The 27,909-nt window shown below is 41.0% G+C and overlaps 2 protein-coding genes across 2 annotated transcripts in view; both read right to left on the bottom strand.

The window, feature by feature from the left end:
* The window catches only part of LOC127008523 (N-acetylated-alpha-linked acidic dipeptidase 2-like), a 57,559-nt gene extending 49,949 nt beyond the window's left edge, over positions 1 to 7,610 (bottom strand). Inside the window, exons 1-2 of the mRNA XM_050880687.1 lie at positions 7,473 to 7,610; positions 2,037 to 2,178 (exon numbers count right to left, since the gene is read on the bottom strand). The gene's annotated coding sequence lies outside the window, so the exon portion shown is untranslated. The remainder of the gene's footprint in view (positions 1 to 2,036; positions 2,179 to 7,472) is intronic.
* A 292-nt stretch (positions 7,611 to 7,902) lies between these two features.
* Positions 7,903 to 26,371, bottom strand: LOC127008524 (uncharacterized). Its single transcript, XM_050880688.1, has 4 exons — positions 25,898 to 26,371; positions 15,440 to 15,702; positions 11,943 to 12,115; positions 7,903 to 8,026 (listed from the first exon to the last, which is right to left on the bottom strand). Exons 2-4 carry the CDS (start codon positions 15,623 to 15,625, stop codon positions 7,903 to 7,905), a joined length of 483 nt encoding a protein of 160 aa, XP_050736645.1. The 5' UTR covers positions 15,626 to 15,702; positions 25,898 to 26,371.
* Between the last annotated feature and the right edge of the window lie 1,538 nt (positions 26,372 to 27,909).

Below are 27,909 nucleotides of genomic sequence, written 5' to 3'. Positions count from 1 at the left end.
AGTGTCGTTTGAAAAAAAAAGAACTCCCTGTAAGCGGCATAAGGGAAAAGGAAGTATTGAAGAGGGCGAAGGAGATGATTGCCGCATTAAACGACGAGGAGGAAAACAAGTTGAATGGAGAGGGGATGGAGGGAGTCTTTAGGAGGCTGAGGAGGCTGTGCAGGGTAACGCAGGCTGGATGAGAGGGGATTACACACTCACATCTGATACGTTTACACAAGATGAATGGAGAGGGGATGGAGGAAGTCTTTAGGAGGCTGGGGAGGCTGTGCAGGGGGAAGCAGGCTGGATGAGAAGGATCTTACACACTCACATCTGATAAGTTTACACAAGATGAATGGAAAGGGGGTGGAGGAAGTCTTTAGGAGGCTGGGGGGGCTGTGTAGGGGGACGCAGGATGGATGAGAGGGGCTTACACACTCACATCTGATAAGTTATTTTTTAGTGGTAATGGGTATTTCCATGGGTATAGTTTTCCGAGCCTAGTGACAGTCTGACAATGGGTCTACAACATGAACGTGAAATACGCCCATGATTAGCAGACTCATCCCTTGTGGCCTTTGAAAATATTTGTTGTGAGAGTCCAAAGCGTCTGAGAATACGGCCCCAGACCAGGGAGGCATCCAGGCTGGATGAATATAGACACATGGATACGAGGAGACAGGAGCCAAGAGGACAAGGCGCGACAAGAGAGCATCAACTAGCAAGGGTGAAAATAGGGTCGGGGAAGCAGGATCAGTAAAAGATCAGTCTGAGGAAATGGTACGTGAGGAATAGGAACGAGGAGGAGCAAGAAATATAAAAAGGCATACGAGAGATCAGGAAAGAATCAATCAATCAATCAGTGGGGGCACACTCCGGGGGGACGTCGCCTCGTCCACCCTACGACGCCAAGTCCGGGGGTCCCTCCTGGCAAGTCTAGATGCAGGTCCTGGTAGGATCTATCGACTTGCTAAAGCCACGAACTCTGTGGGCGCCCCCTTCGCGTCCTATACTCAGGAAACAACCCGATGAGCATCGGTTTCTGGGTAACGTGCCACGTGCCCATATAGCGGGAGCTGGCGTTGACGGACTATGCAGGTAATATATGTCGAATCAGTCTCACGGAGTAGTCGCCAGTTTGACACAAAGTCATTCCAGCGATATCCCATGATTCTGCGTAGACACTTATTACCAAAGGCATCAATCCGCCTATCCATGTCTCTATTTAATGTCCATGGCTCACAACCATTGAGTAAGACAGGGAGCACAAGGGATTTGAATTTCCGGATCTTTGTCCTTCTATAAAGGTATCGGCAACGCTATATACTTGTACTGAGCGAGTCCAAAACTCCGTAAGCCAAGCCAATCCGCCGAAGGACTTCCTGGCGAGACTCACCGTTGTCGTGAACTATGCTACCAAAATATGTGAAATTTTCCAAGATCTCAATAATCTCACGACACGCATGAACAGAAGGAATGATGCAATAAAATCAACAAGGAAGGAAGGGAAGGAGAAAGAGGAGATTAAAAGAACGAGGGAAGGGAAAAACTGACGAGTGAAGGAAGAAAGGAAGGGAAGAGAGGTGGAAAATAATAAAGAAGGAAGGGAGGGAAGGGAGGAGAAAAGAGAGCACACACTAACAAAGGTTGGCCAATATCTTGCGAATTAGAACTAAAGGACCATTTCAGTAGAGAGGAGACAGACGTTTGTGTTTAAAACTGAAAGTTAATCGAGTGGAGACAAGGATATGAAGCAAGAAGGTAGTGGTGAAGACAGTGTGTGGAGAAATGATAGAAAAGAAAAGAGGAGAGGACTAACGTCAAGGGTAAAGACAAAAGTGAAGGTGATACAAGAGATGAATGTCAAAATGGAGGAAATTCTGTTAAAAAAAAATGAAAAAAAGATAGAGAAAGGATAGCAGTCAGACTGGAAGTGTCGGGACGGATATTGAAGGAATCCATGACAACTACCAGACATATAAACAGACAGACAAACAAACACACACACACACACACACACACACACACACACACACACACACACACACACACACCTTGGCTCCTGTGGTTATCTCGCCGTGTCTCAGGAGCAAGATGCAGCCTCTCAGCGTGACCTTGCGTGACTGTAGGATGCTGAGGTCTTCCCGCCGCCCGAAGAACCCGTACACGACACACCCCGAAGCCTCTCCTGCCGGGCTGAAGGGAGGGAGTAAGTAAGGTTGATGGTGATGGTGGTGTTAGTATTGATAAGAAGAGGATGGTGATATGATGGTGAAAAAAAAGATATGGAGGAAGATGGTGATGATGAAATAAAGGGAAAAAAAAGGAATAGAAGAAGAAGAAGAAGAAGAAGAAGAGAGGAGTGTAATATAAAGAAGACGATGATGATGATGAAGAAAGGAATGAAGGAAGGAGGGAAGGAAAAAAGAAATAAGGAAGGAGAGAGGGGAGGAGATAAAGACAGAATGAGTGAAGGAAGGAAAGGAAGGGAGGAAGAAAAAATGAATGGAGGAGGGAAGTGAAGGGGGAGAAGAAGGAAGGATCGAAGGAAGGAGGGAAGGGAAGAGAGGGGAAAATTAATGTATGAAGGAGGAAAAGAAGGAAGGAGGGAAGGAGAGAAGGAAGGAAGAAAATAAATTAGGGAGAGAAGGGGAAAAAAAAAAGGAAGGAAGGAAGGGAAGGAAGAGAATAAAGGAACGAGGGAAGGGAAAAACTGACGAATGAAGGAAGGGAGGAGGAAAATAATGAAGGAGGAAAAGAGTAAATGAAGGAGAGAAGGAAGGGAGAAAGAAGAAGGAAAGGGAGAAAGAAAAGAATGTAGGAAGGAGGGAGAGAAGGAAGGGAGAAGGGAGGGAAAGGAGGAGGAAAATAATGAAGGAGGAAGGGAGGGAAGGGAGGAGGAAAAGAGTAAATGAAGGAGAAAAGGAAGGGAGAAAGAGGAAGGAAAGGGAGAAAGAAAAGAATGTAGGAAGGAGGGAGAGAAGGAAGGGAGAAGGGAGGTAAAGGAGGAAGAGAAAAATGAAGGGAGGAGGACAAGAAGGAAGGAAGAAGGGAGGGAAAGGAGGAGGATAGGAAGGAAGGAAGAAGGGAGGGAAAGGAGGAGAAAAATGAAGGGAGGAGGATAGGAAGGAAGGAAGAAAGGAGGGAAAGGAGGAGAAAAATGAAGGGAGGAGGATAGGAAGGAAGGAAGGACGAAGGAAGGGAAAGAAGGAGGAGAAAAATGAAGGGAGGAGGATAGGAAGGAAGGAAGAAGGAAGGGAAAGAAGGAGGAGAAAAATGAAGGGAGGAGGATAGGAAGGAAGGAAGAAGGAAGGGAAAGAAGGAGGAGAAAAATGAAGGGAGGAGGATAGGAAGGAAGGAAGAAGGAAGGGAAAGAAGGAGGAGAAAAATGAAGGGAGGAGGATAGGAAGGAAGGGAGAAGGAAGAGAAAGAAGGAGGAGAAAATGAAGGAGGAGGATAGGAAGGAAGGGAGAAGGGAGGGAAAGAAGGAGGAGAAAAATGAAGGCAGGAGGATAAGAAGGAAGGGAGAAGTGAGGGAAAAAGGAGGAGAAAAATGAAGGGAGGAGGATAGGAAGGAAGGAAGAAGGGAGGGAAAGCAGGAGGAGAAAAATGAAGGGAGGAGGATAGGAAGGAAGGGAGAAGGAAGAGAAAGAAGGAGGAGAAAAATGAAGGGAGGAGGATAAGAAGGAAGGGAGAAGGAAGAGAAAGGAGGAGGAGAAAAATGAAGGGAGGAGGATAAGAAGGAAGGGAGAAGGAAGAGAAAGAAGGAGGAGAAAAATGAAGGAGGAGGATAAGAAGGAAGGAAGAAGGGAGGGAAAGAAGGAGAAAAATGAAGGGAGGAGGACAAGAAGGAAGGAAGAAGGGAGGGAAAGGAGGAGAAAAATGAAGGGAGGAGAATAAGAAGGAAGGAAGAAGGGAGGGAAAGGAAGAGAAAAATGAAGGGAGGAGGATAAGAAGGAAGGAAGAAGGGAGGGAAAGGAGGAGAAAAATGAAGGGAGGAGGATAAGAAGGAAGGAAGAAGGGAGGGAAAGGAGGAGAAAAATGAAGGGAGGAGGATAAGAAGGAAGGAAGAAGGGACCGAAAGGAGGAGAAAAATGAAGGAGGAGGATAAGAAGGAAGGAAGAAGGGAGGAAAGGAGGAGAAAATGAAGGGAGGAGGACAAGAAGGAAGGAAGAAGGGAGGGAAAGGAGGAGAAAAATGAAGGGAGGAGGATAAGAAGGAAGGGAGAAGGGTGGGAAAGGAGGAGGAGAAAAATGAAGGGAGGAGGATAGGAAGGAAGGAAGAAGGGAAGGAAAGGAGGAGGATAAGAAGGAAGGAAGAAGGGAGGGAAAGGAGGAGAAAAATGAAGGGAGGAGGATAGGAAGGAAGGAAGAAGGGAGGGAAAGGAGGAGGAGAAAAATGAAGGGAGGAGGATAGGAAGGAAGGAAGAAGGGAGGGAAAGGAGGAGGAGAAAAATGAAGGGAGGAGGATAAGAAGGAAGGAAGAAGGGAAGGAAAGGAGGAGGATAAGAAGGAAGGAAGAAGGGAGGGAAAGGAGGAGAAAATGAAGGGAGGAGGATAAGAAGGAAGGAAGAAGGGAGGGAAAGGAGGAGGATAAGAAGGAATGAAGAAGGGAGGGAAAGGAGGAGGATAAGAAGGAAGGAAGAAGGGAGGGAAAGGAGGAGGATAAGAAGGAAGGAAGAAGGGAGGGAAAGGAGGAGAAAAATGAAGGGAGGAGGATAAGAAGGAAGGTAGAAGGGTGGGAAAGGAGGAGGAGAAAATGAAGGAGGAGGATAGGAAGGAAGGAAGAAGGAGGGAAAGGAGGAGGAGAAAATGAAGGGAGGAGGATAAGCAGTAAGGAAGAAGGGAGGGAAAGGAGGAGGAGAAAAATGAAGGGAGGAGGATAAGAAGGAAGGAAGAAGGGAGGGAAAGGAGGATGATAGGAAGGAAGGAAGAAGGGAGGGAAAGGAGGATGATAGGAAGGAAGGAAGAAGGGAGGGAAAGGAGGAGAAAAATGAAGGGAGGAGGATAAGAAGGAAGGAAGAAGGGAGGGAAAGGAGGATGATAGGAAGGAAGGAAGAAGGGAGGGAAAGGAGGAGAAAAATGAAGGGAGGAGGATAAGAAGGAAGGAAGAAGGGAGGGAAAGGAGGAGAAAAATGAAGGGAGGAGGATAAGAAGGAAGGGAGAAGGGTGGGAAAGGAGGAGGAGAAAAATGAAGGGAGGAGGATAGGAAGGAAGGAAGAAGGGAGGGAAAGGAGGAGGAGAAAAATGAAGGGAGGAGGATATGAAGGAAGGAAGAAGGGAGGGAAAGGAGGAGGAGAAAAATGAAGGGAGGAGGATAGGAAGGAAGGGAGAAGGGAGGGAAAGGAGGAGGAGAAAAATGAAGGAAGGAGGGAGGAAAGGAGGAGGAAAGGAATTAAGGAGGTAAAGGAAAGGGAAAGGGAGGAAGAACATGAAGGAACGAGAGAGGAAAGGAAGGAGGGAGGAAAGGAGAAGGAAAGGAATGCAAGAAGGAGAGAGAGAAAAAGAAAGCAGAAAACTGAAAAAAATGAGTGAAGGAAGGAAGGAAGGAGGAAAAGAAGCGAGGAAGGAGGGAGGGAAGGGAGGATAATAAAGGAGGGAGTATGAAGGAATGGAATGATGTAGAGTAATGCACGTAATGACCCTCGCAATCGATATCCATTACACTTATTACCTGTTAATGACCATTAGCTGAACCCGGACACTCCCTGACTCTCCCAGACACTCCCCAATACTTCCTGACACTCCCTGACACTCCCTGACACTCCCCAACACTTCGTGACACTCCCTGGCAATCCACAACACTCCCTGACACTCCCCAGCACTTCCTGACACTCCCTGGCAATCCACAACATTCCCTGACACTCCCCAGCACTTCCTGACACTCCCTGGCAATCCACAACACTCCCTGACACTCCCCAGCACTTCCTGACACTCCCTGGCAATCCACAACACTCCCTGACACTCCCTGACACTCCCCAGCACTTCTTGACACTCCCTGGCAATCCACAACACTCCCTGACACTCCCCAGCACTTCCTGACACTCCCTGGCAATCCACAACACTCCCTGACACTCCCCAGCACTTCCTGACACTCCCTGGCAATCCACAACACTCCTTGACACTCCCTGACACTCCCCAACACTCCCTGACACTCCCTGGCAATCCACAACACTCCCTGACACTCCCCAGCACTTCCTGACACTCCCTGGCAATCCACAACACTCCCTGACACTCCCCAACACTCCCTGACACTCCCTGACACTCCCTGGCAATCCACAACACTCCCTGACACTCCCTGACACTCCCCAGTACTTGCTGACACTCCCTGGCAATCCACAACACTCCCTGACACTCCCTGACACTCCCCAGTACTTCCTGACACTCCCTGGCAATCCACAACACTCCCTGATACTCCCTGACACTCCCCAGTACTTCCTGACACTCCCTGGCAATCCACAACACTCCCTGACACTCCCTGACACTCCCCAGTACTTCCTGACACTCCCTGGCAATCCACAACACTCCCTGACACTCCCTGACACTCCCCAGTACTTCCTGACACTCCCTGGCAATCCACAACACTCCCTGACACTCCCTGACACTCCCCAGTACTTGCTGACACTCCCTGGCAATCCACAACACTCCCTGACACTCCCTGACACTCCCCAGTACTTCCTGACACTCCCTGGCAATCCACAACACTCCCTGATACTCCCTGACACTCCCCAGTACTTCCTGACACTCCCTGGCAATCCACAACACTCCTTGACACTCCCTGACACTCCCTGACACTCCCCAGTACTTCCTGACACTCCCTGGCAATCCACAACACTCCCTGATACTCCCTGACACTCCCCAGTACTTCCTGACACTCCCTGGCAATCCACAACACTCCCTGATACTCCCTGACACTCCCCAGTACTTCCTGACACTCCCTGGCAATCCACAACACTCCCTGATACTCCCTGACACTCCCCAGTACTTCCTGACACTCCCTGGCAATCCACAACACTCCCTGACACTCCTGAACGCTCCTTAACAATCCTCAACACTGCCCAACACTCCCTGACACTCCCTCCTATGTTCATGCATTAGTGCATCTCTCTCTCTCTCTCTCTCTCTCACACACACACACACACACACACACACACACACACGTGTGAGTGGCAACGTACTGGGCCCACATTCACCGCGTGATGGACGACGCGGGTTCGAATCCCCACGCTACCACCTCGGATTTTTCAGTCACCGCCGAGTGGCTTAAAACTACCCATATGCTGTCCTGAAGACCACCCATCAACCCGGACTCTAGAGGAAACCGTCCAAGTGAATCAAGAACGAGTTCCGGGGGGCAGCATGAGCCAAGAGAAGATGGCGCCACTATAAACACTTGCCTGCGCCATGACGGGCTGGGGCCGACTACTATCCAGGCCCCTCAAGCAAGCCTACCGGCGCTATAGGCATAGACGTAAAAACACACACACACACCTGTAGGCACTGAAGGGCAGCGTCGTGATGCCTGGCGGGGAGGGGTTCAGGAGCTGTCTGCTGCCGTTCACGTAGACGACCTCCACGGTGTTGGGGCGCTGGCTGCTGGGTGGTGAGGGGAGGGGAGGGGAGGTGATGTTACATAGGTTAGGTTATCTTAGGCTACTGTTTTGATTAGTGTTTTTATTGTTGTGGTATTGTTTTATAGTATTATTTTATTTTATTGCATTGTATTGTGTAATGGTTTTGTTGCTGCTTTCACTTCTACGATGATAACAACAATAGCTACAACAGCAGGAAGAATAAACACAATCAGCTACTACTACAACTGTCACTACCACCACCACCACCACCACCACCACTACTACTACTACTACTACTACTACTACTACTACCACTACTACTACTACTACTACTACTGTTACCACGGCTACTGACGGTCGGGCTTGGAGATGTCGGCGGTGAAGGTGGAGGTGGTGGTCTCGTAGCCCTGCTCCCGCCACACGCCCTCCACCAGGGTCCCGAGGAGCGGCGCCGCCTCCTCCGACACCTTCCTGCGGGGGGGACGCCGTGTGGAGGGTGAGAACAATAAAGAAGAACGAGAGGAAAGAAGGCCTGGAGGGCGTGTAGTAATGATGATAATGATGATAATAATAATAAGAGAAGGAAGAATATGAAGAAGAAGAAGAAGAAGAAGAACATTAAAAAAAGAACGAAAGGAAAGACGGACTGAAGGGCGAGTAGTAATGATGATAATGATAATGATAATAATAATAAGAGAAGGAAGAATATGAAGAAAAAGAAGAAGAAGAAGACGAAGAAGAAGAAAAAGAAGAACAATAAATAAAGAACGAAAGGAAAGACGGACTGAAGGGCGAGTAGTAATGATGATAATGATAATAATAATAAGAGAAGGAAGAATATGAAGAAGAAGAAGACGAAGAAGAAGAAGAAGAAGAACAATAAATAAAAGAACGAAAGGAAAGACGGGCTGAAGGGCGAGTAGTAATGATGATAATGATAATAATAATAAGAGAAGGAAGGATATGAAGAAGAAGAAGAAGAAGAAGAAGAACAATAAAAAAGAACGAAAGGAAAGACGGGCTGAAGGGCGAATAGCAATGATGATAATGATGATAATAACAAGAAGAAGAGCAGGAAGAAAATCAACAAAACAACAAAACAGAACAAGAAGGAGAAGAAGAAGAAGAAAATAGAACTTAAAGAAAGAACGGGCTGAATGACGATTAGTAAGATGATAATGAGAGTCTTGATAAGAGTCTTGATAAGAGGAAGAAAAGAAAGAATAAGAAAGAGAACAAAAGGGAACAAGAACAAGAGAAAGAACAAGATAGAGAAAAGGATGGAGAACAACAACAAGAGCAAGATCAAGAAACAGAAGAGTAGGAAAAAAGAAGATCAGGGATAAGAACAAGAACCACAAGAAGAATACGAATACAACAAGAAGAGAAAGAAGAAGAACAAAGAAGCAGAACAACAACAAGAATAAGAAAAAAAAATCCAAATTCTTATATTGTGATTATGTTAGTTTGGAAGAATTCCGGAGAGAGAGAGAGAGAGAGAGAGAGAGAGAGAGAGAGAGAGAGAGAGAGAGAGAGAGAGAGAGATTTACATAGAAAATCAGACCACACAAACCCCATGGTCCAGACTAGAGAAGGCTCCAAAACGTTGCATTTCAACTCTAGTTAATATTAAGTTCAAGGAAGTGACGGTCAAGCTTGTTTTTAAAGGAGTCAATCGTGTTACACTGGACCACTGAAGATGGTAGCTTATCCCATTCTCGCACTACAACGTTGGTGAAGAAAAATTTGGTGCAGTCTGAATTTACTTGTCTACATTTGAGTTTTACGCCATTGTTCCTCGTACGCAAAGTGTCATCGATCATAAACAATGTTGATCTGTTTACATTCGTGAAACCATTAAGTATTTTAAAACATTCGATCAGTTTTCCTCGGAGGCGACGTTTCTCAAGATAGAACATGTTCAGGGTGTATAGCCTTTCTTCGTAGGATTTGTTGCGCCAGGAAGGGATCATTTTTGTTGCCCGACGCTGAACACCTTCTAATTTAGCAATGTCCTTTGCATGGTGGGGAGACCAAAACTGTACCGCATATTCCAAGTGGGGTCTGACTAAACACTTGTAGAGTGGAAGTATTACATCTTAATTCTTGAATAAAAGTTTCTTTTTAATGAAGCCCAACATTCTCTTCGCTTTATTTGCTGCATCGATGCATTGCTGTAAGAATTTGAGGTTTGACGCGAGTCAGTCAAGAGAGCAAGAAGATCGCCCGTAGAACGCCCCTTGCGGAATCCATATTGGCGATCAGATAGAAGGTTAGAAGTGGAAAGGTGATTTTGAATCTTCCGGTTAAGGATTGATTCAAATGCTTTAGATAGACAGGAAAGTAAAGCTATAGGGCAGTAGTTTGAGGGATTGGAACGGTCACCCTTCTTAGGCACAGGCTGTACAAAGGCATACTTCCAGCAGGAAGGAAAGATAAATGTTGATAGGCAGAGACGAAAGAGTTTGACCAGGCAGGGTTTATCAAGCTTCCCGTGCTGCCAGTAAAAGGTTCAATCCCACTCTTCATCTCCTGTTCGCTGTTTATGCACCAGAAGAAAGCCGTCGAATTTATAACGGCAATACAGTATTTCCCTCATTCCTACTCTTTGTCCCACTCTGCGTTTGCCTCTCATCACCTCACCTGACCACCCGTGTACAGGTAACCAGCTGGGAGGGAACAGGACTCGTGTTCTCAAACGCTTTGGGCTCTTGTTACTGCTATTTTTAAATGCCCTAGTGAAGATAAAAAAACAGGTTCTCATAAGAGTTTCCCCGTTCATGGCACAAAAGCCTTGGAAATTTACCGCCAGGGAATTGAAACCACCCATGAAAATTCTTATAACTTCTAAGAGAGCCCTTGTAACTAGATGTACTAAGGTGTCGAAACGCTTGAGAACATGGGAACAGGTCATTAATCACTAACTTAATTTATGACGTTTTGCTGCTTTTATGACTACAGGGAATGCTCTTGCTGTTTATATTTATACTACTACTACTACTACTACTACTACTACTATTATCTACTATTATCTACTATTACTACTACTACTATTACTACTACTACTTCTACTACTACTACTACTACTACTACTACTACTACTACTACTACTACTACTACTACTACTACTACATCTACTGTTACTACTGCTACCACCCTCAGCACTACCTATTGTTGCTTCGTGTTGTCATTCATGCCGGGCAGACAGAAAGACTCCATTCCCCTTCCCTCCAAGCCCCGTCCGTGCATACCAGAGTGGCTTGCTACACCTCACTAGCCTCACAAAGCAGCGTTATGTAATGAAGGGTGAAGGAGCATCAAGCGAGTGACCTGTTTATCGTGTTAAGGAAAGGTTCTTGTCAATATACCCACGTTTTGTTCCTTCTTGTTTTTTTTTGTTTTTTTTCGTGTGTCAGCCATTGAGATCGCTTGTATTTATGTGTTGATTTTCGCTATTCGATATCCATTTTATTTTACAGTAAAGGAAGCAACTCGAAGAAAAAACTAATTAAAAACAAAGTCCGCTAGCACTGCTCCTATAAAAGAACGTAGAGTGGTCAAAAGAGAGGTCAATTTCGGATGGAGGGTTGTCTTGATACTCCTATCTTGAAAAGGGCCAAGTCCTAGGCAGGAGGAAATACAGGTGAAGGAAGGCTGTTCTGGAGTTAACCACCGAAAAGGATGAAAAAATGAAGATGCTGGTTAACTCTTGCATAAGGTATTTGGACAGTATAGGGATGAACAAGAGTAAAAAGTCGCGTGCAGCGGGGCCGCTTAGGTGTTCTGTTCCTTCACCATCACATGACCTTCCATTATTATATTTTAATCTATGTGTATTTCTTATTTGATATATTGCTTTCCCTTGCAGGAGATCATGAGACACGCCGTTATGTAGCAAAGCACATGATTTTCCATTACGTCACCTTCATCTCTGTATTTTCTGTCTTATATTCCTTTTCTCATTAAGTAGATCATGAGCCGCCCCTTTTATGTAGCTAACCTAACCGTAAGTAACCTAAAACAGGCGGTGTGCTGAACCCAGTAGGTTAGGCTGGGTTAGATTACATTAGGTTATTAAGTTTGACACAAAAGAATACTTTTTGTGTCCAACTTAATGTAACCTAATGTAACATAACTAACTAGCCAACTATCCACGTAATCATCCTACAATTATTATCAGTGTATTTCCCGGCCAAAAACCTATCCTAGCTTACCCAACCTAACCTAACCTAGCCCAACCTAACCCAAGCTAACCTAACCTAAACTGGGCCGCGTGCTGAACCCAGATACAATTCAGAAATATGCCCCCGTGATAGCCTGCCGTCCTCTACCTGCATCTCCTCGACCACCCCTCCCGCCACGTCCCTGCCTCACCATGTCAACCCACCTCATGTACGCCTTGATCACGTCCGGCTTCAGATGTCTCAGCAGGCGTCGGGAGTGGTTGTAGTTACCCCTGGGCGCCGGCACGATCAGGTTGATGGGGCGCTGCGATGATGCCGCGCCCCACGCCCACCCCGCCCACACGCCCGCGGCAGCACACACCGCGCACACCAACACCTGCGGAGAGGAATATAAACAGTGCAGAGTCAAGGCTGTGTGTAATATCAACTCGTTCGCTTCAATGTTACTTCTCTCTGTTATCTTTTATCAGTGTTATCCTCTTAACTTCACTTTTAAACCCGCTAACTCCAACGAGCAGGGCAGAGTCAAGGTTGTTTCTCTTATCAGTACTTCGCATCATTAACTCTACGTTCGCCTCGTTGTTGCTTCCCTTGCTATATTTTATCGGTTTTCCTGGTGACTGCTCTTTTATACCCGCTAACTACATGCCTCCACCTCTCTCATGGCCTCACTACACAAGACTTTCCACTCTAGCTCATCCGTAAACTATCCAACATCCAAATGCAAGAGTTAACTGGCATCTTCACTCTTTCATCCCTTTGATATCTTTTATCGATGTTTTCCTGCTGACTACTCTTATAAATCCTCTCATGGCCTCACTGCATAAGACGTTTGACTCAAGCTCATCCCTATACTGTCCAACGTCCTAATGCAAGAGTTAATCGGTATCTTAACTGTTTCATCCCTTTCCTGTCTTTAATTCATGTTTACCTGGTAACTGTTCTTTTAAATCCACTAACAGCATGCCTACACCCCTCTCGTAGCTTCACTACACTAAACTTTCTACTCAAGCTCATCTTTATGCTGTCCAACGTCCTAATGCAAGAGTTAACATAAGAACATATAAGAACGCAGGAGTCTGCAAGAGGCCGGTAGGCCTGTACGAGGCAGCTCCTTTGACCCTAAGCTCCCGTGTATCTAACCCCACCTAATATCGCTGTCCATGAATTTATCTAGTCTATTTTTGAATGTGACAATTGTATTGGCACTCACCACGTGACTGCTAAGCCTATTCCACTCATCCACCACCCTGTTTGTAAACCAATTTTTGCCTGTGTCCCTGTCGAATCTGAATTTATCCAGTTTAAACCCATTACTTCGTGTCCTACCCGGTTCTCTTACCAACAAAACCTTATGAATGTCTCCCTTATTAAAGCCCTTCATCCATTTATAAACCTCGATCATGTCTCCACGCACCCTTCGCCTTTCTAGAGAATGCAAGTTTAACTGTTTGAGTCTTTCCTCGTATGGCAAGTTTCTCAACCTCTGAATCATCTTAGTCATCCTCTTCTGCACCGATTCTAACATTTTGATATCCATTCTATAGTAAGGTGACCAGAACTGAACCGCATAGTCAAGATGAGGTCTAACTAATGCTAAATATAGTTTGAGGAAGACTTCGGGGCTTCTGTTGCTTACGCTCCTTGAAATAAATCCCAGTACCCTATTTGCTCGAATTCTAGCTTGAATGCATTGTGCCCTTGGACGGAGATCAGAGCTCACTAAGACCCCTAAATCCCTCTCGCACCCAGACCTGCTTATGAGAGTGTCATTTAAGCAATAGTTATGTGAGGGGTTGTTCCTACCTACACTCAGAATACTGCACTTCCTACATTGAACTCCATCTGTCATTTATCCGCCCAGTCATACAATCTGTTGAGTTCACCCTGGAGAATACTAGCGTCCTGATCCGACTCAATTACTCTACCGATCTTGGTATCATCTGCAAATTTACTAACATCACTACTAATTCCTGTATCTAAGTCATTGATATAAATAATAAACAAAAGTGGACCTAATACCGAACCTTGTGGGACCCCACTCGTAACACATCCCCAGTCAGATCTTTTACCATTGATTTGCACTCTTTGCTTCCTATTGCTAAGCCACGCCTTGACCCAGTTCAAAACTTTACCCTCTACTCCGTGAGCCTGTAATTTAAGCAACAGTCGTTGGTGAGGAACTTTGTCAAACGCTTTACTAAAATCAGTATAGATTACATCATAATTTTCATCTCTGTCAACCGCCTCAAATATTTTATTGTAGAAGGACAAGAGATTGGTGAGGCATGACCTACCTTTTGTGAACCCATGCTGCGAGTCGTGAATTAAGCTATGTTTCTCTAAATGCTCCCGAATGTTCCTGGCTATTATGGACTCCAGCATCTTGCCTATAACCGATGTTAAGCTAATTGGGCGATAGTTTGAAGCAACTGACCTGTCTCCCTTTTTAAAAATCGGCGTCACATTAGCTACTTTCCATAGGCTCGGCACATAGCCAGTATTTACCGACATCTTAAAGATGTCGGTTAGTGGGTCACTGAGTACATTACCTAATTCCTTTAATACCCTCGGAAATATCCCGTCAGGACCTGGCGACTTGTTCTTCTTAAGCTTATCTATCTCATCCTGAACTACTTGCCTGGTAATGATTATATCCCTCAATTTATCGCCATCCCCGCCCTCGCACTCCTGAACCCTTTCCGGTATAGTCGTTCGATCCTCTTGTGTGAATACTGAAAGGAAGTAGTCGTTCAACAATGTGCTCATATTTTCGTAATTTTCTGCTAGTTCCCTGTGTTTGTTTTCAGCGGTCCAATTTTCTCCCGTGTTTTTGTTCTATACATCTGAAAGAAGCCCTTAGGATTACTTTTCGCCTCATTTGCTACTTTGATCTCATAGTTCCTTTTTGCTATCCTGGTGTTTTTCTTAACTAATCTAGATAGTTCGACGTACCGTTATCTTCATTCTCTCATTCCCATGGTATCTTTCATCTACGCTTTCCTTCTGACTGTTCGCAAACACCAACATTTGCGAAGAGGAATAAAGACAGTGCAGAGTCAAGGCTATTTGTCTTAACAGCTCCTCGCCTCATTAACTGGATACGTTCGCTTCAATGTTGCTTCCCTTGCTATCTTTTAACGAGTTACTTCTTATATAAGTCAGTCCCTTTACAACATCCTTTTAACTCTTTCTCAGCGCCTAGATACCTACATTTACCTTTTGTCATCACCCAGCATAAGAAAGTCACCTTACACTCATACACAATTTACTACAACAGCAAAATTTATTATTATTTAACCTCTTTTGTAATCCAAGCGCTTTACAGCATCCACTTGACTTTTCAGATCCTAGATAACCACATTTACCTTTTATCATCACCCAACATCAAAAAAACACCACTACTCATTCACAATTTACTAAGCTATTATTCTTGCCCCTCACAACCTTTTCTTCGGTCCACAGGTGCCTCCACTGCTGTTTATCGCCCAGCACGTGGACACCGCTGCATAACTTTTAGCAATTGAATAACTTTATCAGCTTCTCAGTGATTCTTAATTAAGCACCTAACGAATTACATTTAACACCTAGGCGACTTTTTAGCACGTAAGTAGCTCTTAAGTATCCAAGTAGCTCTTTGTAACTGCTAAGTAAGTGTCAAGCACCTGTTTTGTAGGTCCTCCATAGCCCATGCACTCACCATGGCCAGCGCCACCCTGGCCTGGGCCGCGGGGGCCAGGGCGAGGAGCTGTGGGGACCGCGGCTTGGTCACGATGGTCACGGCGCCGCGCCCAGCCAGGTCAGCCCGCGCCGCCCCGCCGCCGCCCTCGTCTTCCTCCTCGTCGCTGGCCGCGCATCGCCACCGCGTGTAGCTCTCGCCGGACATACCCGCTCGTCCGCCTCTGGCCGGCGCTCACCACCTCGCCATGTCGCTTACTCCCGCGTCCCCGTGCCAGGGAAAGGCTGAGGAGAGGAAGAAGGAGGAAAAACGTGTCTCAGCACTGTACGAAAATAAAATATGAGTAAAAGAAAAGGGTAAAACTTAATTAATGACTATTTTCTACACTGGCAGGAAAAGCTATCATGCTTCGTCAGTCGGCCCTCCCTCGCTTGGTCGCTGGCCCAGTGGAGGTTAGCGAAGACAGAAAATACACGTCCACCTGAATGACCTGAGCCCATGTTACGACTATTCCGAAGGCCACAGAGGTGTTTTCCCGTGGATGGTGCAGAAGTCGTGTAAAACTATCACTGGGATCACAAAACAGTCCATGAAAATCCCAGCAACTTCTACGAGAGGCTTTTCAAACAGACGAACTGAGGCGCCGAGACGCTTAAGAATATGGACAATTAGCTGTTGAGAGGAGTGTTACTTCTAACGCCATTTTATTGATCAAGTGTAGAGCAAGAAGAGGAAAAGGGTTAGGGGAGAAGGTACAGTTGGGGGAAGAGGAAAGACAGTGGGGGCATATTCTCAAACATTTCGGCGTACAAGCACACACATAGTTGACAAGGGTTTCGTAAGAGTTTGGGGCATTTCCTGGGGTAGTTTTATGACCCTTTTGGTAGTTTAACCCTTCTTCTGTACCATGAACCTAGAAAAACACTCACTTTCGACCTTTGGAAATAGTTGATGTGGGAGGCGGATGCGTCTAAAATTACAAAGCACACAGTTGACGAGGCTTTCGTAGGAGGTTTTGGGCATTTCCAGCTGTAGTTTTATGACCCTTTTGGTAGTTTAACCCTTCTTCTGTACCGTGAACCTGGAAGAACACTCAAGAAAACCCGATGAATTTTCTTTTCGACCTTTGGAAATAGCTGATGTGAGGGGTGGAAGCGTCTATATAAGAATACCAAGCACACATAGTTGACCGGGCTTTCGTAGGAGGCTTTGGGCATTTCCAGCAATAGTTTTATGACCCTTTCGGTAGTTTAACTCTTCTTCTGTACCATGAACCTGGAAACATACTCAAGAAAACCCAATTAATCTTCTTGTTGACGTGAGGGGTGGAAGCGTCTGCCAATACCAAGCACACATAGTTGACCAGGCTTTCGTATGAGGTTTTGGGCATTTCCAGCGGTAGTTTTATAACCCTTTTGGTAGTTTAACCCTTCTTCTGTACCGTGAACCTAGGAGCATACTCAAGAAAACCTAATTCATCTTCTTGTTGACGTGAGGGGTGGAAGCGTCTGCCAATACCAAGCACACATAGTTGACCAGGCTTTCGTAGGAGGTTTCGGGCATTTCCAGCGGTAGTTTTATGACCCTTTCAGTTAACCCTTCTTCTGTACCGTGAATCTAGAAAAACACTCAACCTGATAAATCTTCTTTTCGGACTTTTGAAATAGTTGATGTGAGGCTTGGAATCGTCTGCCAACACCGACCGATGGGTGTTGAGTTGTAGGGAGTGGGTTCGCTAATTGTTATGATGGACTTGTTGTTTATCGGGCACCTTATTTGTATACCCCGGCGTGTTGGCCTTACCTCCCCCCTCCCTCCTTCTTCGTCTCCCACACTCAAGCTGGGCAGTCCCTTTCATCCGTCACCTTGTCCTGTCAGTCAGTGTGTATTTACCTATTTGTATTTACCTATTTGTATTTACCTATTTGTAGTCTATTGGGCCCGAGCTAAGATCATTATAATAGTCACGTCTTCATATCTACATTCATCCAGCCTTTAGGTGTGTGTGTGTGTGTGTGTGTGTGTGTGTGTGTGTGAGAGAGAGAGAGAGAGAGAGAGAGAGAGAGAGAGAGAGAGAGAGAGAGAGAGAGAGAGAGAGAGAGAGAGAGAGAGATTTACATAGATTTACATAGAAAATCAGACCACACAGACCCCATGGTCCAGACTTGGTGGTCTGTCCTTAAACCTAAGTGATTTTACATTAATCAGAAGACTCCAAAACGTTGCATTTCTACTCTAGTTGATAATAAGTTGAAGGAAGTGACGGTCGAGCTTATTTTTGAAGGAGTCAATCGTGTTACACTGGACCACTGATGATGGGAGCTTATTCCATTCTCGCACTACAACGTTGGTGAAGAAAAATTTGGTGCAGTCTGAATTTACTTGTCTACATCTGAGTTTTACGCCATTGTTCCTCGTGCGCAAAGTGTTATCGATCATAAACAATGTTGATCTGTCTACATTCGTGAAACCATTAAGTATTTTAAAACATTCGATCAGTTTTCCTCGGAGGCGACGTTTCTCAAGAGAGAACATGTTAAGGGTAGAAAGCCTTTCTTCGTAGGATTTGTTGCGCAAGGAAGGGATAATTTTCGTTGCCCGACGCTGAACACCTTCTAATTTAGCAATACCCTTTGCATGGTGGGGAGACCAAAACTGTACCGCATATTCCAAGTGGGGTCTGACTAAACTGTTGTAGAGCGGGAGTATTACATCTTTATTCTTAAATAAAAAGTTTCTTTTAATGAAGCCCAACATTCTCTTCGCTTTATTTGCTGCATCGATGCATTGCTGTAAGAATTTGAGGTTTGACGCGATTTTGACCCTCAAGTCCTTGACGCATTGAACGCTTTTGAGTTTAACGCCGCGCATTTCGTAATCGAACTTCTTATTCCTCGTTCCAACTTGAAGGACCTGGCACTTGTCTACGTTAAAGGGCATCTCCCATCTATCCGACCAAGCTGAAATTTTGTGCAAATCCTCTTGGAGGCTTTGCCTGTCTTCGTCAGTGAGAACCGAGTTACCAATCTTTGTGTCGTCTGCAAATTTACTAATGCGGTTATTGAGTCCAACATCCACGTCGTTGATGTAAATAATGAAGAGCACTGGGCCAAGAACCGAGCCCTGAGGGACGCCACTAGTGACCGGCGCCCACTCTGAGTTAAATCCGTCAATCACTACTCTTTGTTGTCTGTTGCTCAACCAATTCGCGATCCATTGGTTTACTTGACCGTCAATACCTATTTGCTTTAATTTGTAAAGTAATTTATGATGCGGGACTTTATCAAACGCTTTCTGGAAATCAAGATTGACTACGTCCAGTGATTTGGTTACGTCATAAACAGTGAAGAGGTCGTTATAAAAGGTTAATAGATTTGATAGGCAGGATCTTTTGTTTCGGAAGCCATGTTGTGAGTCCCCAATTAATGAGTGGCTTTCAAGGTAACTCACAATTTTGTCTCTAATTATGCCCTCAAGTAGCTTACCTACAACCGAAGTTAGACTAATGGGCCTGTAATTACCTGGTACTTTTTTGTCTCCTTTCTTAAAAATCGGTGTCACGTTAGCCTTTTTCCAATCTGAAGGGACGATGCCTTGTCGCAAGGACATATTGAATACGGTTGTGAGGGAGGAGAGTATTTCGCTCTTTGTTTCTTTGAGCAGAGTTGGATATACTTTATCAGGTCCAGGACTTTTATTTGTTTTAAGTGATTTGAGGGCTTTAAGGACTTCATCGGGTTTTATTTCAAAGTTAGACAATGCATACTCGGGATTTACATTAGTACTGGTGTTGGTGGTGGTGGTGGGAGGACTGTTATTATTAAACACCGAGGAAAGGTAATTATTTAATAGGTTTGCAACATGTTGGCTGTTTGTTAAAGGTCCGATTCCACTTCTGATCGCCTTTCTGTTGTTTATGTAACTGAAGAAGGATTTCGGATTATATTTACAGTTGGCTGCAATATTTTCTTCATATCTACGCTTTGCCTGACGCACTAATCTGTTTACTCGTCGCCTGGCATCATTGTAAAGTCTAATGTTTTCGGGCGTGCTTTGCTCTTTCTTTAACCTGTAAGACAATTTTCTCTCCTTGACTGAGTGTTTAATTTCGCTATTAAACCAAGGTGGACTTTTATTAGTGTTAATTCGCTTCTCGCACAAGGGGACAAATGTGTCCTGCTGAGTGAGTAAGTGATTTTTAAAGTTTAGCCAGGCGTCCTCTACATTGCCGTCATCTGATAGTTGCATATCTATTAGTTTTCGTCGGATTTCTACGAAGTTGGCTCTTTTGAAATTGGGCACCTTAACTTTATTTTCAGTCACCGATGTTTGAGCTCTAATGTCAACGCGCACTAGTTTATGATCGCAGGAACCGAGGTGTTCTCCTACCGTGACATTACTGACTAGGTTATCTTGGGTCACGAGAGAGAGAGAGAGAGAGAGAGAGAGAGAGAGAGAGAGAGAGAGAGAGAGAGAGAGAGAGAGAGAGAGAGAGAGAGAGAGATAATCCCCAAGCTGTACCCAATGACCCATGACCAACACACACACACACACACACACACACACACACACACACACACACACACACACACACACACACACACACACGCACACACACAACAAAGGAAGTCTCTCGCTCAAGAACTCGCGTCATTCAGCCAATCGTGGGAGTTTTATGTTTTTTGACCGTTTTTTTTTCTCTCTCTACCTGTTGAGCTTATATTTGTACATTCACACCATCAAACCATCCCTGGAAAAGCCCAAAACTCCTACGAAAACTGTGCCAAAGAGGTGTGCTGGGGCGCCGAAGGGTTGAGGATGTGGCCCTTGTAGAAAATAAAGGCTCCGTCCCTCACGCCCCTTCTCCGCCGGCCGCCTCCCTTGTTCTCAGGCTTCGCTCCTCCTCTCGTGCACCCAGACAGTTCTCGTGCGGATAAATCGTTGCTTCCCGCAGCCAGTTGTTGCTGGAGGCGTTTCCGGCGGCACTTCACAATTCATATTTATTTTTTTCTACTCACAGATTTTCTTGTTTTTTCACATCCTGAGATTAATTCGTTTAGAGTTTAGACAATGACATATTTTTTTTACTTCGTGATTTTTCCTCGTTTCATTTTTTTTCACTTTCTGAGATTAATTCGTTTAGATATTAACTTTTTTTTTTTTACTTACAGATTTTCCTTGTATCTTTTTTTTTCACTGAGGTTAATTCGTTTACATATTGAGATTTTTTTTTATTTACAGATTTTCTTAGTATCTTTTATTTCACTTTCTCTGAGATTAATTTGTTTAGATATTGACATTTTTCTGACCATCATTTTCCTAGTTTCTTTTTTTACACTTTTCTGAGGTTAGTTCGTTAATGGACTTTTTTTCACTTCATGTTTTTTCTCGTTTTTTTTTCCACTTTTTGAGATTAATTCGTTTAGATATTGACATTTGTTTTTACTTAATGACTTTCCTATTTTTTCTCTCTTTTTCTTAGACGATTTTCTCTCTTTAGTATTTTTTAATTACAGATTTTCGTGGTTTATTTATTTTTTTACTTTCTGAGATGAGTTCCTATAGATATTAATGAGTTTCTATGTTAAGATTTAAATAGCTTAATTTTTTTCTGAGATGAATGAATTCTTTTAAACATTAATGAATTTCTTCTTAAAGAATTTGGTAGTTTCATTTTTTTTAATCAATTCCTTTAGATATTAATGAGTTTCTACTTATAAAGATTTTGGGTGTTTCATTTTTTTTACTTGCTAAAATTAATTCCTTTAGATATTAATGAGTTTCTTCTTTAATATTCTAGTAGTTTCATTTTATTTTCTATTATTTCTGAGATGAGTTTTTTTTTACAATTAATGCGTTTCTAAGTAAAGATTCTCCTCGTTTCATTTATTTTACTTTCTGAAGTTAATTCCGACGAAGAAATGTTTAGTAAGACGGCCCATAATCCCTCGTCTTTTTTTATTATCACTCATATTATTTCATTTCCTTTACTCATCACTAATTCCTTCCTTGCGTGGTTTCTGAGTTGTAGCTTGTTTTGACTTTTCACCTGTTTTCCTTTTTTTTTCTTCAGTTTTCATCAGCTTCTTTATTCTACATTTTTCTTTATTCTTCTCTATTTATCTTTGTTTATTTATTAATGTTTATTCATCTTTATTTTCATTCATTCATCTTTATTTTTATTTATTCATCTTTATTTTCCATTTTTCTTTATTCTCCATTTTTATTTATTCATATTCATTTATATTTATTCATCTTTATTTTTATTTGTTCATCTTTATTTATATTTATTCATCTTTATTTTTATTTATTCATCTTTATTTTTATTTATTCATCTTTATTTATATTTATTCATCTTTAATTTTATTTATTCATCTTTATTTATATATATTCATCTTTATTTTTATTTATTCATCTTTATTTTTATTTATTTATCTTTATTTATATATATTCATCTTTATTTTTATTTATTCATTTTTATTTTTATTTATTCATCTTTATTTATATATATTCATCTTTATTTTTATTTATTCATCTTTATTTTTATTTATTTATTCATCTTTATTTTTATTTATTCATCTTTATTTTTATTTATTCATCTTTATTTTTATTTATTTATCTTTATTTTTATTTATTCATCTTTATTTTTATTTATTCATCTTTATTTTTATTTATTCATCTTTATTTTTACTTATTCATCTTTATTTTTATTTATTTATTCAACTTTATTTTTATTTATTCATCTTTATTTTTATTTATTCATCTTTATTTTTATTTATTTAACTTTATTTTTATTTATATATCTTTATTTTTATTTATTTATTCATCTTTATTTTTATTTATTCATCTTTATTTTTATTTACTCATCTTTATTTTTATTTATTTATCTTTATTTTGATTTATTCATCTTTATTTTTATTTATTCATCTCTATTTTTATTTATTCATCTTTATTTTTATTTTTTTATTCATCTTTATTTTTATTTATTCATCTTTATTTTTATTTATTTATTCATCTTTATTTTTATTTATTCATCTTTATTTTTATTTATTTATTTTTATTTATTCATCTTTATTTTTATTTATTTATCTATATTTTTATTTATTTATTTTTATTTATTCATCTTTATTTTTATTTATTCATCTTTATTTTTATTTATTCATCTTTATTTTTATTTATTCATCTTTATTTTTATTTATTTATCTTTATTTTGATTTATTCATCTTTATTTTTATTTATTCATCTCTATTTTTATTTATTCATCTTTATTTTTATCTATTTATTCATCTTTATTTTTATTTATTCATCTTTATTTTTATTTATTTATCTTTATTTTTATTTATTTATCTTTATTTTTATTTATTTATCTTTATTTTTATTTATTTATCTTTGTTTACTTATTCATCTTTATTTTTATTTACTTATTCATCTTTATTTTTATTTATTTATCTTTATTTTTATTTATTTATCTTTATTTTTATTTATTCATCTTTATTTTTATTTATTTATTCATCTTTATTTTTATTTATTTATCTTTATTTTTATTTATTTATTTTTATTTATTCATCTTTATTTTTATTTATTCATCTTTATTTTTATTTATTCATCTTTATTTTTATTTATTCAGCTTTATTTTTATTTATTTATCTTTATTTTGATTTATTCATCTGTATTTTTATTTATTCATCTCTATTTTTATTTATTCATCTTTATTTTCCATTTTTCTTTATTCTCCATTTTTTTTCATTCATCTATATTCATCTTTATTTTTATTTATTCATCCTTACTTTTATATATTCATCTTTACTCATCTTTATTTTTATTTATTTATGTTTATTCATCTTTATTTATCTTTGCTTATTTATTTATATTTATTCATCTCTATTTTTATTTATTCTTTATTCTTCACCATTTTTCTTTCTTTTTTATTTATCTTTATTTTTATTTATTTATATTTATTCATATTTATTTTTATTTATTCATATTTATTTAGCTTTATTTTTATTTATTCATCTTTATTTATCTTTATTTTTATTTATTCATATTTATTCATCTTTATTTTTATTTATTCATCTTTATTTATCTTTATTTTTATTTATTCATATTTATTTTTATTTATTCATCTTTATTGATCTTTATTTTTATTTATTCATATTTATTCATCTTTATTTCTATTTATTCATCTTTATTTATCTTTATTTTTATTTATTCATCTCTATTCATCTTTATTTTTATTTATTCATCTTTATTCATCTTGATTTGTATTTATTCATCTTTATTCATCTTTCCTTTTATCTATTCTTCTTTATTCTCCATTTTTTTTGTTCATTTTTTATTCATCTTCATTTATCTTTATTTTTATTTATTTATCTTTTTTTATTCATTTATCATTATTTTCTTTTTTTTCATTTCTCTTTATTTTTTATTCATTTATCTTTATTTTTATTTATTTATTTTTTATTCATTTATCTCTCTTTATATTTATTTGTCTATTTCTATTTATTTATTCTTTATTCATTTATCTTTATTTTTATCTATTTATCTTTATTTTTATTTATCTTTATTGTCATTTAGTTATCTTTATTTTTATTCATTTATTTTTATTTTTTTTTATTTATCTTTATTATTTTTTATTTATCTTAATCCTCCATTTATATTTCTTATTTTTTATCTTTGTTTATTTATTTATTTTTATTCATCTTTATTTTAAGTTATTCATCTCTATTCTCCTGTTTCATTTATTCATCTTTATTTATCTAGATATTTATTTATTTATATTCATCTCTATCTTTATTTATTCGTCTTTATTCGCCATTTTTATTTATTCTTCATTTTTCTCAGTCACTAGTTTGGCATTCACGATTTTTCACTTCCCTTCAACGTTCTGTATTTCTTTACGTGCTACATATTTATTTTATTTTCCTTTATTTTCTTGATTGGGTTTATTTTATTTCTTCTTCTCTCGTTAAGGATTTTTATTTACTTGCCTTCAACGTTCTGTATTTCTTTTCGTGCTACATATTTATTTTATTTTCCTTTATTTTCTTGATTGGGTTTATTTTATTTCTTCTTCTCTCATTAAGGATTTTTTATTTACTTGCCTTCAACGTTCTGCACTTTTTTGTGTTACGTTTACTTCCTTATTTTTATTTTCCTCTTTGATTTTCCTTTATTTTTATTGATTTTATTTTTTTCCTTTGTCGTTAACGATTTTTCACTTCCCTTCAACTTTCTGCTCCTTTCTTCATGTTATTTTGTTTTCTTTTTTTATTGTCCTGTATTTATTTTATTCATTTATTTTCTTTCTTTCTTTATTTATTTTTTTTTCCTAGTTACGTTATTTTTTTCCCTTTTCTCAGATTTATTCATTGAGGCACTTCCGATTTTCCTTGTTGCTTGTCTTCAACGTTCTGTGCATTTTCTTTTCGTGTTTTATTTGTTTTCATTTTCGTTTTCATATATTTGTTTTTATCGATTTATTTTTTTCCTTATTTTTTCTTTTTTCCCTTTTCTAAGATTCACTCCGTAAGGCACGTTTGATTTTCCTTATTGCTTGTCTTCAACGTTCTATGCATTTTCTTTTCGTGTTTTATTTGTTTTCATTTTCGTTTTCATATATTTGTTCTTATCGATTTATTTTTTTCCTTATTTTTTCTTTTTTCCCTTTTCTAAGATTCACTCTGTAAGGCACTTTTGATTTTCCTTATTGCTTGTCTTCAACGTTCTGTGCATTTTCTTTTCGTGTTTTATTTGTTTTCATTTTCATTCTCATTATTATCGATTTATTTTTTTTCCTTATTTTTCTTTTTTTTTTATTTCCCCTTCCCTCATATTCATTCCCTGAGACACTTCCTATTTTCTTATTGCTTGTCTTCAACGTTCTGTACTATCTTTTTCTTCGTGTTGCATTTGTTTTCATTTTTTTATTCCAACCTTTCCTCAGTGTCACATTTTTTCCTCTTTTCTCAGATTTATTCCTTCAGGCACTTCCGATTTTCCTTTATCCTTGTCTTCTACGTCCTGGACTTTTTTTCCCGTCTTGCATTTGTTTCTATCTTATTTTCTTATACCGAGGTTTTCCTAGTTTGATCTCTCCCTTTTTTTCATATACATTCTTTTAGGTACCTTCAGTTTTCCACTCGTCTTGCTCATTTCCTGGTGCTGACAACTGGTTTTCACTCTCCCGGGCCACTCAAGCTTACCTCAAGACACTAGTGAGCCGTGCCTGCTGATTTCTCCCTTTTTTTCATTTATATTCTTTTAGGTATCTCCAAAGTTCCACTCGTCTTGCTCATTTCCTGGCGTTGACATGTCGTTCTCACTCTCCCAGGCCACTCAAGCTTACTTCAAGGAGCCGTACCTGCTAATTTCTCCCTTTTTTTCATGTAAATTCTTTTAGGTATCTCCAGTTTTCCACACGTCCTGCTCATTTCCTGGCGTTGACATCTCGTTTTCACTCTCCCGGGCCACTCAACTTACCTCAAGACACTAGTGGGCCGTGCCTGTCTGCCTGCGTGCTGTATGCGTGCCTCAGTGTGTGCGGGCAAGGCTCAGGTTCAAAACAGCGGCGGGACTCACACGCCCTGCCCAACGCCGTGGCGGGCTTTACTAACACAAGTCACCTGGCGCTGGCGGCACGCACTCTGGCCTCCCCGCCCGGGCCCCGCCCACCTCCCTCCAGCTATGCAGATTGTTGCGAGAGTTTTCCACAATCCTCCAAGGCCTGTGGACTCTTCCTTCCCCTCCTCACGGTGAGCGAAGAAATGTGGCGAGCGTCGTGTGTGTGTGTGTGTGACTGAAACGCCGGCCCGAGAATGGACTGACTATGGCGGCGGCGGCGATAGTCGTCGTGGTGGCAGTGTTTAGATTCACGATCATCCCCCAAACTTGCATGCCGAGGATGAACAACGTAAGATTATCTACATGTAGTGAATAACCAGCCTTGACACGCCTCACGTCCCGCCCCATCCTACCCGCCGCCCCCCGTAGCATCCATCCTGACAACGAAATGAAAGGAACATGAACAGGTAACAGAGGAACGTCCCAAAGGTAACACTCAGCACATCTTACCTGCCTGCCGCAAAACCGCCAAGACACCTGAGCCTTCGTTACCTCCCCGGTGAGTGTGGCGTCTTGCCCGGCCTCTCGCAGCGCCTCGGGACGTCATCGCCTCGCCAACGTGATAATGAGGAGAGGGAACGAGGCGACGGCACGAGACCCAAACACAGATCAATGGGTAGGACACGCGAGACATCTAAAGGCATGTAGGAAGGTACCCCCCAACACACACACACACACACACACACACACACACACACACACACACACACACACACACCTGCCGCTCCCCCCTCCCCCAGTAGATTATCCTTGTGGTTCTCAGACCTCACACGCTCCGCAAGTCACGTATTCGTTATTAATGTTATATAATTGTTTTAATGGGCGCATAGACCCCCCTCCTCCCACCTCCATTCACCCACACACGTTAGCACGCTCGCCTCACAACCAAGAGGTCCCGGGGCTCGATTTCCAGGTGGCGTGAACGTGTGCCGAGTGTCAGTTGTGGTGTGTGTGGGTGTGAGGTTCCTGCCTTACCCAAAGATCCGTCACCTGAGCTCCAAAGCCCATTCTGTGAGGCTGCTGCCTGGCGACCGCGAGTCCAGCGCGTGATCAGACTTTGGGGAATGACGCACAACTTCTTCATCGAGTCAATAGCCTTGTCGAACACTTGGAACGTGATGGAGTGTACTAGAGAAGGGTGATTATGACACACACACACACACACACACACACACACATATTCAACTAGACTTCCACTCAGGTCACTCTCATTCCACTCAGACTACTAACACACACACACACACACTCACACTCACACAAATAAACAAACAGCTTCACAACAACTTCCTGAGGCCAAGCACGAGTCGTTTCAGCCATATGTGGCGCTCCTCTCGTCGGCCCCGTCAGCAGGTCGTGAGGGAGCGTTTCAAAGCAGCGAGAGTCTGTTTGCGGCCAAACGAGTTATGAGTCACCAAGATCAAGGCACTGGGGAGGAAAGACTGTGGGCTGATGACTTGTACTTGTTTGCAAATGTGTTGGGTAGGTTATATGAAGAGACTGAATGTTGTATTAGTGATATTGATGGGATTTAGGAAGGAGTGGAAAGTAAAGAGGAATGTTGTGTTAGTGCTGTTAGTGATATTGAAAGGACTGGTGAAGGAGTGGAAAGTAAAGAGGAATGTTGTGTTAGTGCTGTTAGTGATATTGAAGGGACTGGTGAAGGAGTGAAAGTAAAGAAGAATGTTGTATTAGTACTGTTAGTGATACTGAAAGGACTGGTGAAGGAGTGGAAAGTAAAGAGGTGTAGCCTAGGCCGCTACAGCGAAAACCAAACATTTCTGTTTGTATGTTTTCGAGGCAGCATACGTTGTAGCTCGTACAACACCGTTTGGATCCTAAGGCCGCCTTGTAGGTTAAAAGACACAACTATT

Source organism: Eriocheir sinensis, chromosome 38 (assembly GCF_024679095.1).
Source record: "Eriocheir sinensis breed Jianghai 21 chromosome 38, ASM2467909v1, whole genome shotgun sequence".
Taxonomy (NCBI): domain Eukaryota; kingdom Metazoa; phylum Arthropoda; class Malacostraca; order Decapoda; family Varunidae; genus Eriocheir; species Eriocheir sinensis.
Note: the sequence above shows the minus strand (reverse complement) of the source record. Positions and strands in the feature narration are given on the sequence as shown.

What these genes read in the sequence shown, in the direction of transcription:
- LOC127008524 (XM_050880688.1), bottom strand. Translation starts at nt 15,625, where the DNA reads ATGTCCGGCGAGAGCTACACGCGGTGGCGATGCGCGGCCAGCGACGAG. An exon ending in CCAGGGTGGCGCTGGCCATG is followed by an intron (nt 12,116 to 15,439) that starts GTGAGTGCATGG and finishes TCCTCTCCGCAG; the next exon opens with GTGTTGGTGTGCGCGGTGTG. An exon ending in GTGATCAAGGCGTACATGAG is followed by an intron (nt 8,027 to 11,942) that starts GTGGGTTGACAT and finishes TCCCCCCCGCAG; the next exon opens with GAAGGTGTCGGAGGAGGCGG.